Genomic DNA, 14,685 nt, shown 5'->3' with positions numbered 1-14,685 from the left:
GAGAGACAATTTCCTTACAGTCTGTTGATTTGGAGAGTTAAGGGCGTGGGGGGGTGTGTGTGTGTGGAAGCAGAAGGAAAATATACTGTCAGACCAGCATCTCTGCCAAGTCCCTGGGTTTGGGTGTTGGGCAGAGTTAGGAAACCTAGTTCCCAGGCTCACTTCTGTGGGACAAGTTCTGTAGTTTCCCTTAAGGATCAGGTTTGAAAGAGGAGAGGGAGAATGTCCTGTTCAGTGAGAAACACTCCCTCACCAGCAGCACAGTGGTTTGGTCTATGAAGACAGTCTCTGGGAGTTCATGCTGGTGCTCAGTGGTCATTTGCAGCAGCAAAACTACCAGGAAGGCAGCCCTGCACAGGATGAAGTACATTACAGTCCTGGAACTGCAAATGTAAGACTGGATGATGCTGGTGGTTTGATGGCAGGGGGTGTTCATTGCTGTTGTAGCGGCTGGGCATCAACACATCTTACATTTCTTGCTGAGGCATGGTTTACACTGATCTGGTGTTTTGGACCACAGAGAATTATGCTTCTAATGATGAGTTTTGTGGTTTGGGGTGCTTGAAATGTAGGACAAATGCTTCTGGGAAGATTCTTTCCATGCAGGATTTTCTTCTGTTATATGAAAAATCGTTGAACAGTTAAAACCAGCAAGTCCTAGGAACCTTCCTGAACATAGCAGCTCTCAGCCCTCATTCTTCCCCCCAAAACAACCCCTTCATTCCCATTTCTACTTTTTCTTTCTGAGCTGGTTTCACTGATACACCTCTATCTAATTTCTAAGAAGTTGTTCTCAAGTTGCATATAGCTTGAGTAGTTACTGCTTCAGAACAACAAAAAAATATAGCTTGTTAACCCCAAAATTTGCCTACTTTTCCTTCTATACCAGTTGGTCTGAAAAAAGCTATTACCTACGTGTACAAACCTTGTCCTGTATAAAGTCATCTTCCTCCTGGAACAGTTTTCTGGATTGCTGCACACAGCCACTTAGAACAGTGACTTTTCAGTGTTTTCCAGTTGGAGAAGTATTTCCTAAGTATTTCAAATGCAGACACCCGTAGACAGAATTTCAGCCAACTGATGATGGACTTAGGCATCTTAATTACCTTTCCTAGATTGTGTGATATGTCCCCAGGTCTGAAGGCCACAGGCAGAATTAGCCATGTTAGACAAGTTAGGAATTCACACTCCTTTTCTATGAGAAAAAGCACGTATAATACATGTTCCTCTCTAAAGATCCAGTGTCCAGTTGTTTTAAGATCAATAGGAAAACAATACTCTCATTTAGGGTTGAATATAAATTAGGGTTTGAGCTACAAAGAAGTTAGTAATGTTAGTTACTGATGTAGATCTGAAGAGGAATATCCGTAGCTTAAAACTGTAAATATGATATGCAAGGAATCAAACTTTTTTTAGCAGAAGATGGAAAAAGATATAATCTGTGCATATCATTTTTGAACTACGGTCCTCTGAGAAGAGAGTTTTTGACAGAACTCAATGAACCTCAGTAAACGAGGACATCAGCAATCGGCATATTTAAGGTTGTGCAATTTCTAGACATGATCCTGCTCCTGCAGTCGTTACACAGCATAGATCTTGCTATTAATTAGTTTGAATGTGGGACAGCACTGCTGGGAGAAAGTGGCCTAAATAGCATGGTCCAAATTTTATCTGTAGCTATCCAAGAAATATGGATGTCTTTTATTAACCCTTGCCACCTGTGACAGCTAGAAATAAATGCAGGGCTTGTCTTATTCCTAATGGATTTTTGCAGTTTGTTAGCGTGTAACGTGGAAAGGGTGGGAGCATGCCGCAAGAGAAGGGAGACAGCTGGCCCGAGACATTTCATGCCTGGTTCAGCCTAAATGGCAACATGAACTGTCGGACAAGTATGAGGACATTCACGCACACGACGCAGAGGCTTGGTTACTGAATGCTTGGAGAACATGGCAGGATTCTCCTCCTCCTCCTCTCCAGGAGCACGGTCTATTATTCTTATTGAATTCCAGTGAGTACAGCATATCCCCCATTCAGCCTCCATCATTTTTCCAGACTACACAGTTCAGAAGAACCAACAGGCCCTCCATTCTGCATGCGCAACGGGGCTTGAGACGTGCAGAAACGGCCACTGTTGGTGGTCACTGTATGCCCATTCACCTCCTCCCCCGAATACAGCCAGTATTTCACAACCCTGACGGGGAGGTATTTGCAAGTCACGCAGCATTCATCCGGAGTTAAGCTGGCATAGCTGCCCACTGGGCAGCGGGAGGAAGAGGAATGGGAAAGCCCTGTTGTGATTATTTCCCATCTCAGGCTGCTGCTGTAGGCATGACAGGAGGAAGACGCACATAAAATACTGGCAGTAGCTCAGCAGGGAGATACTCGCCGGGTGTCTCTGGAGGGAGGCGAGTGTTGGCCACCCGCAGGTCCCCGGTTGCGTGCGAGATGAGCATCGCGGCCCCTGCCTTCGGACCGCCGCCGAGGTGCTACAGCAGGCCTGGCTGGGAGAGTTCAGCCCTGCAAAGACGCTCTCCGGCTGTTCGCGGCTCCCTACGGCTGACCCGTGACAACAGCACCGGCCACCCCCCGGCCCTGCCCTTTGCCATTTGGCAAACACGGACGCCCGCCCCACCTCAACCCCCACCGCCCCCTGCCCCTGCCGGGCTGTGAGTGGAACCGAAATCGGCGCAGCTGCCTTTCCGCCGGCGGAGGCGCCGAGTTCGGTGGGCCCTGGACCCCACCGGGGTGCGCAGTTCAATGGCCTCAGTCATCACCGGGGGAGCCAAAACCGACCCCCGGCACAGCCGCCCCCGGCACCCCGCCGGCTCCGCGCGGCAGCCGCCGGCGTCCAGCCCAGCCGCCCCGGCGGGACCGGCCCCCCCCTGCCCCTCCGCACTGCCGAAAGAAAGGCACGGCCCCCCGCCCCCCGATCATCCCCCCGCCGGCACGGCACGGCACTGCACGGCTCGGGGCCGCCCCCCCTGGCGGCGCCCCCTTTCCCCCGCGCCGCCCCCGCCTTTGTGCGCGGCTTGGGGCAGCCCCGCGCCCGCCTGCGCCCGCCCCCGGGTGAGGCGTTGGGAGACGGTCCCTTACGCAGGAAAGTTCGGCGTCGGTTTCAAGGCCCCTCCCTCCCGGTGAAAGGCAGACTGCGGGGCGCCTGGAAACCGGTCGGAGGGAGCGCGGCGCGGCGAGGCGAGGGGCGCGGGCTCGAGGGGCCGGCACAAATGGTCAGGCGGCGGCGGCGGCGGCGGAGGCGGCGGTGGTGGTAGGCGGAGGCGCGGCGGGCGCTGCCGCCGGTGCGGGCAGAGCTGCGCGCCGCGGCCGCGCGAGTGGAGGCCGGGGTTGCCCCGTCCCTGCCCGCCGCTCCCTTCATGAGTCGCAAGTTCGGGCCGGGAGGAGCAGCGGCGGCGGCGGGGCGGCGGGAGCCCGGCTGGGCGGGCGGCACCGACTGAGCATGGCCGAGCGGCGCGGGCCGGCGGCGAGCGGCGGCGGGGAAGTTGGCGGCGGGGAAGTTGGCGGCGGGCGGCGGGCGGGCTGCGGCCGGTGCCCGCGGCTGCCGCCGCCGCTGCTGCCGCCGCTGCTGCTGCTGCTGCTGTGGGCGGCGGCGCTGCCGGCCGGGGGCCAGCCGCCGGCGCCGCAGTACAACGGCGAGCGGGGCATCTCCATCCCGGACCACGGCTATTGCCAGCCCATCTCCATCCCGCTCTGCACCGACATCGCTTACAACCAGACCATCATGCCCAACCTGCTGGGCCACACCAACCAGGAGGACGCGGGGCTGGAGGTGCACCAGTTCTACCCGCTGGTGAAGGTGCAGTGCTCGGCCGAGCTCAAGTTCTTCCTCTGCTCCATGTACGCGCCGGTGTGCACCGTGCTGGAGCAGGCCCTGCCGCCCTGCCGCTCCCTCTGCGAGCGGGCTCGCCAGGGCTGCGAGGCCCTCATGAACAAGTTCGGCTTCCAGTGGCCCGACACGCTGCGCTGCGAGAAGTTCCCGGTGCACGGGGCCGGCGAGCTCTGCGTGGGGCAGAACGCCTCCGAGCGCGGCACACCCACGCCCGCCCTGCGCCCCGAGAGCTGGACCAGCAACCCCCACCGCGGCGGCGGCGGCGCTGGGGGCTCGGGGCCCGGCGAGCCCCGCGGGCGCTTCTCCTGCCCGCGGGCGCTGAAGGTGCCCTCCTACCTGAACTACCGCTTCCTGGGGGAGAAGGACTGCGGGGCGCCCTGCGAGCCCGGCCGCCTCTACGGGCTCATGTACTTCGGGCCCGAGGAGCTGCGCTTCTCCCGCACCTGGATCGGCATCTGGTCCGTGCTCTGCTGCGCCTCCACCCTCTTCACCGTCCTCACCTACCTGGTGGACATGAAGCGGTTCAGCTACCCCGAGCGGCCCATCATCTTCCTCTCGGGCTGCTACACGGCGGTGGCCGTGGCCTACATCGCCGGCTTCCTGCTGGAGGAGAGGGTGGTCTGCAACGAGCGCTTCGCCGAGGACGGCTCCCGCACCGTGGCGCAGGGCACGAAGCGGGAGGGCTGCACCATCCTCTTCATGATGCTCTACTTTTTCGGCATGGCCAGCTCCATCTGGTGGGTCATCCTCTCCCTCACCTGGTTCCTGGCCGCCGGCATGAAGTGGGGCCACGAGGCCATTGAGGCCAACTCCCAGTACTTCCACCTGGCCGCCTGGGCCGTGCCGGCCATCAAGACTATCACGATCCTGGCCCTGGGGCAGGTGGATGGAGATGTCCTCAGCGGCGTCTGCTTTGTGGGCATCAACAACGTGGATGCCCTGCGGGGCTTCGTGCTGGCCCCCTTGTTCGTCTACCTGTTCATCGGCACCTCCTTCCTGCTGGCCGGCTTTGTGTCCCTCTTCAGGATCCGGACCATCATGAAGCATGACGGCACCAAGACGGAAAAGCTGGAGAAGCTCATGGTGAGGATAGGCATCTTCAGCGTCCTCTACACGGTGCCGGCCACCATTGTCATTGCCTGCTATTTTTACGAGCAAGCTTTTAGGGAACAGTGGGAGAGGAGCTGGGTCACGCAGAGCTGTAAGAGCTATGCCATCCCCTGCCCCAACAACCACAGCAGCCATCACCCACCCATGAGCCCTGACTTCACCGTCTTCATGATCAAGTATCTCATGACCTTAATCGTGGGCATCACGTCGGGCTTCTGGATCTGGTCTGGGAAAACCCTGAACTCCTGGAGGAAGTTTTACACCAGGCTCACCAACAGCAAGCAGGGCGAGACCACCGTCTGAGACCCCTGCCCGCTGGGCCAGGGGGGTGGCGGGTGGGTGGGATGGCAGCCGGAGGACCGGGGCTCTGCCTTGGGAAGCAGCTCCTTGTCCAGCCAGGGCAGACTTTGGGGACCGCGACTCGCAGCCGCAGGCGGCGGGGGGCGGAGGACGAGCCAGGTGGGGACCCCCGCCCCGGGGCGCCCGGCTCTGCCCTCCCGGCACCGCTCGGGCCGGCTCCGGTAGGAACTGAACACTGTCAGGTTGGGGGAGAGGGATGTAAATAGCCTCTGTAAGATTTTGTAAGTATATTTGTATTTAAATTACAAAAATCTCACATTTTTAATTATGTAGGACACTTTTTACCAGTTTGCGGATTTTGCTTCTTCCCTCCCCCCCCCCTTTTTTTTATTTAAAAAAAAAAAAAAAAAAAGGCGTTGGATTTTTATTTCGTAGGGCAGGATGGGAAAAACTGCCGGTAAGAGAAACCAAAACAAACCCCTTTCTTCTCCCCCACACAGGTTTTGTAATGGCTTTGCTTGGAGTTTCAGTTGCATGAGCAGCAGGGCCCGGAGCGCGGCTGCCGGGGGCGCCGCCTGACGCGGGCTGGGGCTGGGCCGCGGCCCCGGCCTGCCGGAGGTATGTGGAGGTGGGGCTGGGGCTGGGGAGGAGCGCCACTTCCCGCCCCGGCCCCGCGGGGGGACGGACCCCCGCCCGGGCCCACACGGCGGAGGGCAGCCGGCCGCCCGGGCCTGGCGCAGGGACGGCGCTGCCCCTGGCTTCGGCCGGCCGCGGCGGAGCCGGGCCCCGCTGACCCCGGCGGGCGCCGCCGGAGCCCTGTGAGGGGGTAGAAGCGACACCCAGCGCGGCCCGCGGTGCGCCCGGCGTTTCCGAGGGCCCAGAGCCGCGCCCGGCGGCCCCGGCCGCCCTCGGCCGGTTTTACGGCATGTGTTTGGGTGCACCGGACAGCTGGAGGGGAGCTGGCCCGCAGGAGTTGAGGCTGCACGCCGCCTGCACCTGTAGCACGTCCGACGGCTCGGGCGGCGGCCGGGGAGGTAGATGCACCGAACTTGCCCGACGCCGTGTTCCGCGGGGCCGGCCGGCACCCCCGGGCGCTGCCCCGCCGCCCCCCCCCCCCCCTCGCCGGGCGGGCCGCGCTGGGTGGGCAGGGGCAGGAACGGGCTCAGCAAAAAGCTCGTCATCGGGGCAAAACGTTGTATTCAGGTTTTATTACCACCCCCACCCCCCTTTAATTGGATCCATGAGCGCTGGCTCTTCATTTGGGAAACGGTGGAGCGGTTGCCATTCCCCTGAATTTTTACTCATTACGCACTATGAGGGTGTGATGATTTTTGCCAGTAGTAAAAACGAAGGAAGGGAAAAAGAAAACCGGAATGTTTCAGCACTCTGGTGGGATGCGAGACCTCAAAGAGCCTCTGTTGTCTTTTTTCCCCTCTTTTTGTCGGTACAGTAATAACATTACATACTATACTGCAGAGATAAGATACCATGTGTGCAGTATATCTGCTACCTTGTATGCTCCTGGGTGTGTGGGATTGTGCTTCTTAATAATAATTAAAAAAAAAAAGGTTAAAAATGAAATTGTAACTTTTGACAGATGCATTTGAATATTTAGTCCTCTGTATGAAAAACAGCAGAATGCTTCTCTCCTGATTGTATTGTTTTAAACTTTTTTTTTTATATACAAATGCCTGTATTTAGGTTCATAAACATTATCTATGGCTACCATACCCTGAAATGCAAAATTATTTGAATTTGGTATGCATTTATTTCTGTTCATTATCACAAGATCATCTATATTTATAGAGGAATAGAAATTTATATATATTAAATACCATATTTTTAATTTCTCTGAAATAAATTGAGGTTTTGTACAAAACTACAAAACTATCTTGTCTTTTTACATATTCCTCTGACTAAAATACTGTGTGAAAACAGGATATATACTAGAAGATGCATGGGATTCCTTTTTTCTTTTCTTATGTTGAGTTCACAGTAACAAGCTGGAATTCAGTGTAGGAATTCATTGTGCATTTTGGTTTTTATCTCTGGGCCGGTCTAGATTAATCCTTCAAAAGAAGTAATGTAAACTGTTCAAGATCTCTGACAGGGTATGGTTGGTGGTGTGAAATCCAAGAACAGATCTGCTATATGGCAAGAGAAGAAAGAAGCTCACTAGTTGGTTGGGTTTTTTTTGTTTGTTAAAGAAAAGGGTTCTCTCAACTTAGGCTTTCTTCTCCCTTTGCTATTAAAATTATAATAAAAAAGATTTTCTCACTGCTTAAAATGACACTCAGACCATATTGCAATATTGTCAGAATATTTTAATGAGTAAAATAGTTTTGTTTTCCTGAATTTGGAATGTTTGGTTAAGCCAGAATTAAATGGTATGTTCATGGAAGCATTTCAGCTTTATGGAAAGTACATGCATTCTTAATTCAATACTACACATCCTTTCCCCCCCCCCCCCCCCCCCCTTTTTTTTTTTTTTCACTAATTAATTGTTCAAAGCGCCATTCTGTAAGCACGGGTTTGTTAGGAAGAATGCCTCTTTATGAGACTTGATGTCTGATTTCCAGTTTTGTAAGCTTAGTAGCGTTTCATTCTATAGATCCAGAGGAAGATGTCAATGATTTTTGGCTCATTTACTTTTTTCAAATTGTGATGCATAAAGAGCCATAGAGGAGTAAGGGAAGCTTAACAAAATAATGAGGTGAGACAAGAAAAAGCAGTGTTTCTTTCGTAATTGTAAAATTTGTTTTGCATAAACACAGTTCCTGTCTTCTCAGATATTTTTCACGTTTTTCTCTTCTTCCCCCTACCCACCCCCACGTTTTTTTTTGGTTTTTTTTGTGTTTTGTTTTGTTTTTTAATATTTTAGCATTTAAAATTGTACAGGTCAGCACTCAGCTAATGACATAAAGTGCAAGCCATTCAATTCCAGTTGCAGTGGAATTCTTTTTGGTCAGCGTATAATTACATTTGAGCCATTTTGACTGATCTGTTTTCTTGCAGCTGAACATATGTAATTTATTTATGCACAGGAGAACACAGTTATTTGTAATACAGAATTCATATTTATGGTAGGGATGGGAGGATTGATATTTCTAAAAATACTTTTTGAAGAAAAGTAGTGGAGTTATTTCTACATGAAGTAAAATGTTAATATTTGTGATTCATGATTTGAAGCAGATATGGATCCTCTTCAGTTCTTTGGAATTTTTCTCATAGATTCCAGAGCTGAAGCTCCATATTCAGTCTTGGTTATTTTAATAAATATACTAGAGAGCACAATATGATCATCTAAACATCATTCAAAAGAGCAACCCCCTGCTTTGTTGTTCGTTAATTTTTGTGAACTTCCACAGGGCAGTAATTTGCAAAGGTCACAGTCATTACTGAATGCTGTGGTGCTATCTGTATGACTCACCTACCTTTTTATACTTTTTGCAACACATAATGGTATTTGAGACTCTTTATTAATATGATACAAAGGTGTCTTGCATAGCTATGTTGCAGTCATCACTAATGTTTTCCCTCAATGTTTAAAACAAATCTATCCAATGCTTCAGGGAATTTAGATTGGATTTGTGACTACAGTCTGTATAATTGATGTACCATGTTCACCAGAGTCTCACTGTATACAAAGAAGCGTGTTGCCCAGTTCTCTTCTCCTTGATTAATGTAAGAACAAAACTGGTGTAGCAAAGTTTGTTGCACTAGAAGTACTTGTTAAGGCATTCCTTACTCAACAGCTTTGCTTTTTCATGGGGTGTATTTATAGTCTGAAATGAAGAAGCAGTCAGAATCACCATTCCCCTGAAGAGGGCTGTAGCCTGGAGAGCTGAGGATGCTGATTTACTGTTCATCCTTCAGCAACAGTAATGCTTTTTAATGTAGTGGCAAATTTGTGGTATTGGAATGAAATTATATGCCGTTTCCATAACAAATCCTATTGGGAAGGAGAAGGATTTCTGGTTTGTTCATATAGTAATGCCCCAAATTTCTGGTATATGTATATACTTTTGAAAGTGTTGAGTTTTTTTTAACTTGAGTGCAAGGCTGCACTTGAGTGCACTGAATTCTGCCCTCTGGATGATGCCCACCCTTCTGCTGCTATCCCAGTGCTTGTTGCTGGGCAAGAGTACAATTGCAAGTGGTGCTGAGGATCCCTTTCATTGAAATGGACAGTATTTGCATTTTTTGTATTATTCAAAAGGATAATAATTAGGCATGAGAAAGTCTGCTGCATATGCACAGGATGAGTATTTTTCAAAATGGGCTATGGACTAGCACCTCATCAGTCTTTTGCCACTCCCAGCCACAAGAGACACCTTCCAGACCAACATGGTGATCCTTTTGAAAAGGTTTGCACCCTGTAGCTGTCCTGAGAAAGCAATCACGGCTTTGGACTGATAGACGTTTAAAATTTTTGAGTGTACTTTCGCAAAAAGTTTGCGTTTGTGTGACATAACTCCTCCATCCCAGTGCTGCACAGCCTCAGAAAGAGCTTCAGCTAGCAAAACTCAGGACAGCTGAAGCAGTGGTAAATTAAGTTAACCACTACAGAATTCAAGTGCTTACCTACACAAAAAAGGAAACTGAGGTAAGGCTGTGTTTTCATCCAAACTGACCCTCTAGTGCTCAAACCCTGGAAGTGCATGACACTTGATAGATGTTTCCAATGACAGCGCTACAGGACTGTGTGACAATGCTGTGCAAAATCAGTTCCCGAGTGTCAGCCCCCCCCCCCCTTTTTAATTCCCTTAGATTTCTATTAGTAGTTGTTTGCACTTGTTGAACCCAGAACATTATTGCTTTTCATGTTATGCAAGCTTAGAGTGAATGGATCATACGCATTCTGAATTCAAATGTTGATTTCAAAATGCAATACTTCTAGCTGCTTGGTCCCGTTTGAAGTGAGAGTTGCTCTTGGGTCCATAGCTATGGGAGTTTCTCATAGTTGTAAATCTCTTGCCTCTGTTGTTCAGCAGTTGAGCTGGAAGGCTTAGGCAGCGATTCACACTCGTATGGAGAAAGGGAACTTTTTTTTTTCTTGCTTTGGACCGAACCTCTTGCTGCTTCTCTGTTTACAGTGCAGAAGTGTCATCAGAGAAATGCTGTGCTCTGAAGCTCCTGATCAGTTTTGAAATAGCGGTACCATAATTTTAAAAATGGGTTAGCGGGTTTGGGAAGCAAGGCTTGGTGACTTAGTGCTGAGGCTTTGCCTTTCACAGTTTAGTTTCTAGAAGTCTCCAAGCATCAAACATTTTAAGATATGAAACAGCTACTTAAGGACAAACCAGGCGTACCAGGCTTAGGTCCTGGATACGTTGCAAGCATTATGAGCACCATATTCATTAAGGGTAGCCCAGTGAAAGCGTTAGAGCAGACTAGACAATACTATGCCATATAGGAAGAAAGGCATAATTGCATTTACTTGGCAACTGAAATTCACTCTGCACCTTTACTTAGTCATTTGAGGTCACTAAATGGAGAAGCAAGTATCATTTCTGTCATATGGGAGAGATTTCAGTGTATTAGCAAAATAGGCCCTAATAAGCAATATATAATAGTAAGTGTAACATTTTCCAGATAAAAGCAATAGAACTCTGATAGTTTAGTCATAGACCATGCTTTTAAAAAAAATAAATACTTTTGAGAAAACATGCAGATTTTGTAGGCCATGACAGCTGTGTTTCACATCTCCACTTGTGTTTAGTCTAAGCTTCAGTATAACCACATCAGAGAGTCTTTCAGGCATGAGGTCTTGCCCTTGTTTGCATTCAAATCAGCAGCATTAAGTTGCTTATCTTGAGGTTGAGTAAATAAGCTTTAGTCTTCTCAGACAACACTTAATGAAGGCCCACATTCAGCCACCGACCTGGTGTGAAATGCTGCTGGGCTGAGACCCCACAAGCCCTGTCTTTTCTCATTATCCCAAGGCTTTGTTGCAGTGTGTGTAAGTACTGGTCATGACTGACTGCACCAAGGTGGAAACTTCACAATCACCATTAAACTGATGTAAACGTGCTGCACTGGGAGGCTTGGGTCAGCCACCATGTATTTTTGGTGGACTATCTCAGAAACAGCTTCTTCAGAAATACCGAAGTGATAGACTCCTGCTTGCAATTAGCTGTCTTATGGATAGTTGCATTATTAGTGGTCTGCAATGTTTAATAGTAAGGTATTATCCTAGGAGACATGTGAGGCTGCGGTATGTCAGTGCGGCACAGTAGACGGAACTTGTCCCCCTTACGGTATCACCAGGATCCCTCTGGGTGAGGGAGAACAGTGGTTTTGTCTAGTTCTAGTATAACTTGGCTAATACTAATTACTTGCTACGGCACAAATGTAAAAGTAATTTATCATGGGGTAGTTTGATGACAAAGATCATAATAAAAATGAAAGCGGCCTGCATCCCTCAGGTAGGATGTCTTGATGCTGTTTTGTTGCATGCTTGTTTGTATAACTCAGATCTTTTGTAACTGTTTTACATTCTGTGACTCAATGCTAGCCTTATTGGCGTGTTTAAGTGAGACCAACAGCATGACTCACTGATGCTGTATGGCTTGTCCTGTTGTGTTGTTCAGGTTAACTGCTACTGCTTTGTTACTGGTAACTCGTTTGACATCCACTACCACGCTCAGAGTCCTACAGAAATTAAGGACAGGACTGCTAGCCACAGGAGTGTGCAGTCCATTTGAGCAAGAAAAAGAGTATGTCAGCCCCCCCCCCGCCCCCAGCAGCTTGCCCACCACCATTTCAACGCCTGCTGCTGCGTCAGGGACAGGACCAACACCTTCCATCAGAGGTAATGTCTGTGTTCCTCTGCAAACTCCACAGGTATCCTGCTGGCAGCAGCACGGCTGGGGCTGTGCTGAATTGGGTTGTTTTCCTGGCTGCCCAAGTGATGTGCTGGCTCTTTTGGTTTTTCCCCCACCTACCTAGGGTGGAGGCTGTCCTGGCTGCTCTTAATCCCTGCATTTGATGGAGGAAGTTACAGGCAGTATGTGCCACCACGGCATCCCTGGCCAGCCTTCAGTGGCTCCTGTTCTGCTGCTTGCTTGCCCCATACCTTCTCTGTAAATCCTCTGGAAGCTGTCTCTCTCCAACCATTGCCAGAATATAACACATTTAGATCCTAGTTTATTCTTGAGGACTGACTGTGCGGTGTTCGTCACAAAATCATTGCTGTCCAAACAGAGAAGTGACTTGCTCTCAAGTTGTTTGACAGCTTTTTTATTCATGACATTTTATTTTTAAATACAAGCACAAATACTATCCCAAAGGAGCTGATCTTGAGTTAATTTTGAGAGTATAGTGTGAGCAAATAACGATTTTCCACTTGTTCAAATTCCGATATTACTGTGCATTATGGTAAACCGGCTTTATGAAAAATTGAGAAGAAAAGGGTGCAATCACACCTTCATGATTGCCTTCAGGAAAATGAGGGTTTCGTTTATACTACTTATTTATACTAATACTCGTGTACAAATGCATCTGAAGAGGAAGTAAACCAAAATAATAAAATAAAAGCCAACATAACATCTCAAGGTGGGCTTCTCAAAATATTTATATACATGAAAAAAATTGCAGGATAAACAGCTCATCACAAAGTCAAGAGTTTTGCTATGACTTGTTAACTTTTCAGTACTTCTTTGTCTATAATGGTAAAAGCTTCACTTTTCTGTGAACAGGGGTGGGAATTAATCACTTCTTAGCATGAAGCCCTCTGTTAAAAGACTGCAAGTAGTTGGTTTATTTACTTCTCAATGAAAAAGAATTCTAATTCTGAGGGCAGTGAAAGAAAACTTTGCAGCCTGCTTGGGGGTTAGTATTTTGTAGCACTGGGCACTTCACTGTTCATGAAATTAATGGAAGCAAATGGTGTTCAGCTGCAAAGGTAAGAAAATGGGTTCTGACCAGTTCCACTTGGGGGCTGCAACTGGGGTGGCTGTGCCATGGGGTCTGAGCGCCGTCTCTGCTTCCTGACACAACAGCAAAGATTTGCTGAGCAGTGGAGCATACCAGCCCTGAGCCTGCATGTGGCAACAAATGGTGACCCCTGTGATGGACACTGCTGGACCTGGCACCCTTGGTGGACATGGCGGGAGAGAGATGGAAATGGGGCCCTTGGGAAGGCAGGGGGCTATGGTGTGCAGGCAAAGCGAGGTCAGAGAGGGAGGAGGAGGAGGGGCTGCTAGGGGGAAGGCTGTAGGAGATGCTTGTCTGCACAGGCCAAGTTTGAGACAATGAACTGGGAACTATGGCCGTGCAGGATTGGTGCCTCTCCAAGGGTAGCTGAAGGCCATCATAACTCGGATGTGGGAAGGGGACAGCTTCCCAGAGTGTGCAGAAACTGTGGGGTGGTCCTCCGGCACATGTCCCAGAGTCGCGGAAGATGGAGGTGGGAAAACAGCTTTTGTGTGGGTGTTTCTGAATCACAGCAAGACGTAACCCTGTGTTGCTTCGCAGAAGGGGCAGAAGCAGGGTGGGCTGCAGAGCTGGGGCTGTGCGGGGTGGTGGGCCAGGGAGCAAGGCAAAGTGAGGAGGAGCCCAGCCACAGCCAGCTGGCTCTAGGTGGCAACCACAGAGTTTCTGCCAGGTTTCCCTGGATCCCATTTTCCACTCCAAGATTAGAAATCTCCCCTCAGGGGAGAATGAAAAGGAATTTGTGTGGTAGGCTTTGCTATATTTCCAGCTGACTTTTTCCATAGAAGTGGGCAGTTGGTCCCAGTGTTTCTTAAGATATCTTTACAGTAAGAGTAAAATCCCAGTTCTGCTGAAGGCAACAGCCAGCTTCCCGTTGGCCTCAGGAGGGCTGTAATTTCATCTTGGCTTCAAGATGCATTAGGAAGTGCATGGAGATCCTGGGGACAGAGAAAGGGAAAGTAAAAAAAAGATTTCTCATCCAAAAGCTGTTCATAGTGCTTCATTCATTTAATCAGGCTTCAAAATATTTTCAGTGTTTTTCTGATCCCGTTTATTAAGAGTATAAAGGTACTATCCAGGGGCAGACATTATCTAAGCATCTGTGACTTCGCTACCTCACTCCTCTGTTTTGTCAAAAAAAAAATCAAGATTAGTTTCTCAAAAATGATCAGTTACAGAATGCTTGTTTTGAATTTAGGATCCTTTTTTAAAAAAAATAAAAAGTTGTAATCTCTGTTGGAAATGGGGCTACTTCTATGCATGCTAACAATCCAAATGTCAGACAGGTTTTTCTACTATCATTTGTTTTTCCAATTCTTTGTAAAAGTCCCATTTTATACTTTCTCAGAAGTGATTTTTCTTGCAGCAGTTCTGGAAATAGCTTTTTCTTCACAGCCAGTGAGAGTATGTGTACCATCCGTGAAGGCAGCCTGGAGAGCAGGCACAGGCAAACTGCAAAACAACATAACTTGTGGAATTAACACTTCACATTGACA

At 49.3% G+C, this 14,685-nt stretch overlaps 1 protein-coding gene across 2 annotated transcripts; it reads left to right on the top strand.

Moving 5' to 3' along the window:
* Positions 1-3,242: 3,242 nt before the first annotated feature.
* Positions 3,243-7,133, top strand: FZD1 (frizzled class receptor 1). 2 transcript variants are annotated; one of them, XM_055806241.1, is made up of 2 exons: positions 3,313-4,927; positions 5,755-7,133. In XM_055806241.1, exons 1-2 carry the CDS (start codon positions 3,455-3,457, stop codon positions 5,761-5,763), a joined length of 1,482 nt encoding a protein of 493 aa, XP_055662216.1. In that variant the 5' UTR covers positions 3,313-3,454; the 3' UTR covers positions 5,764-7,133. The 2 variants fall into 2 exon arrangements, with proteins under 2 accessions (XP_055662215.1, XP_055662216.1); XM_055806240.1 differs by having other exon boundaries at positions 3,243-7,133.
* Positions 7,134-14,685: the final 7,552 nt, after the last annotated feature.

This window comes from Falco peregrinus, chromosome 5, assembly GCF_023634155.1.
Source record: "Falco peregrinus isolate bFalPer1 chromosome 5, bFalPer1.pri, whole genome shotgun sequence".
NCBI lineage: Eukaryota > Metazoa > Chordata > Aves > Falconiformes > Falconidae > Falco > Falco peregrinus.
Note: the sequence above shows the minus strand (reverse complement) of the source record. Positions and strands in the feature narration are given on the sequence as shown.

Coding starts and splice junctions, on each gene's coding strand:
- FZD1 (XM_055806240.1), top strand. CDS start 3,455: ATGGCCGAGCGGCGCGGGCCGGCGGCGAGCGGCGGCGGGGAAGTTGGC.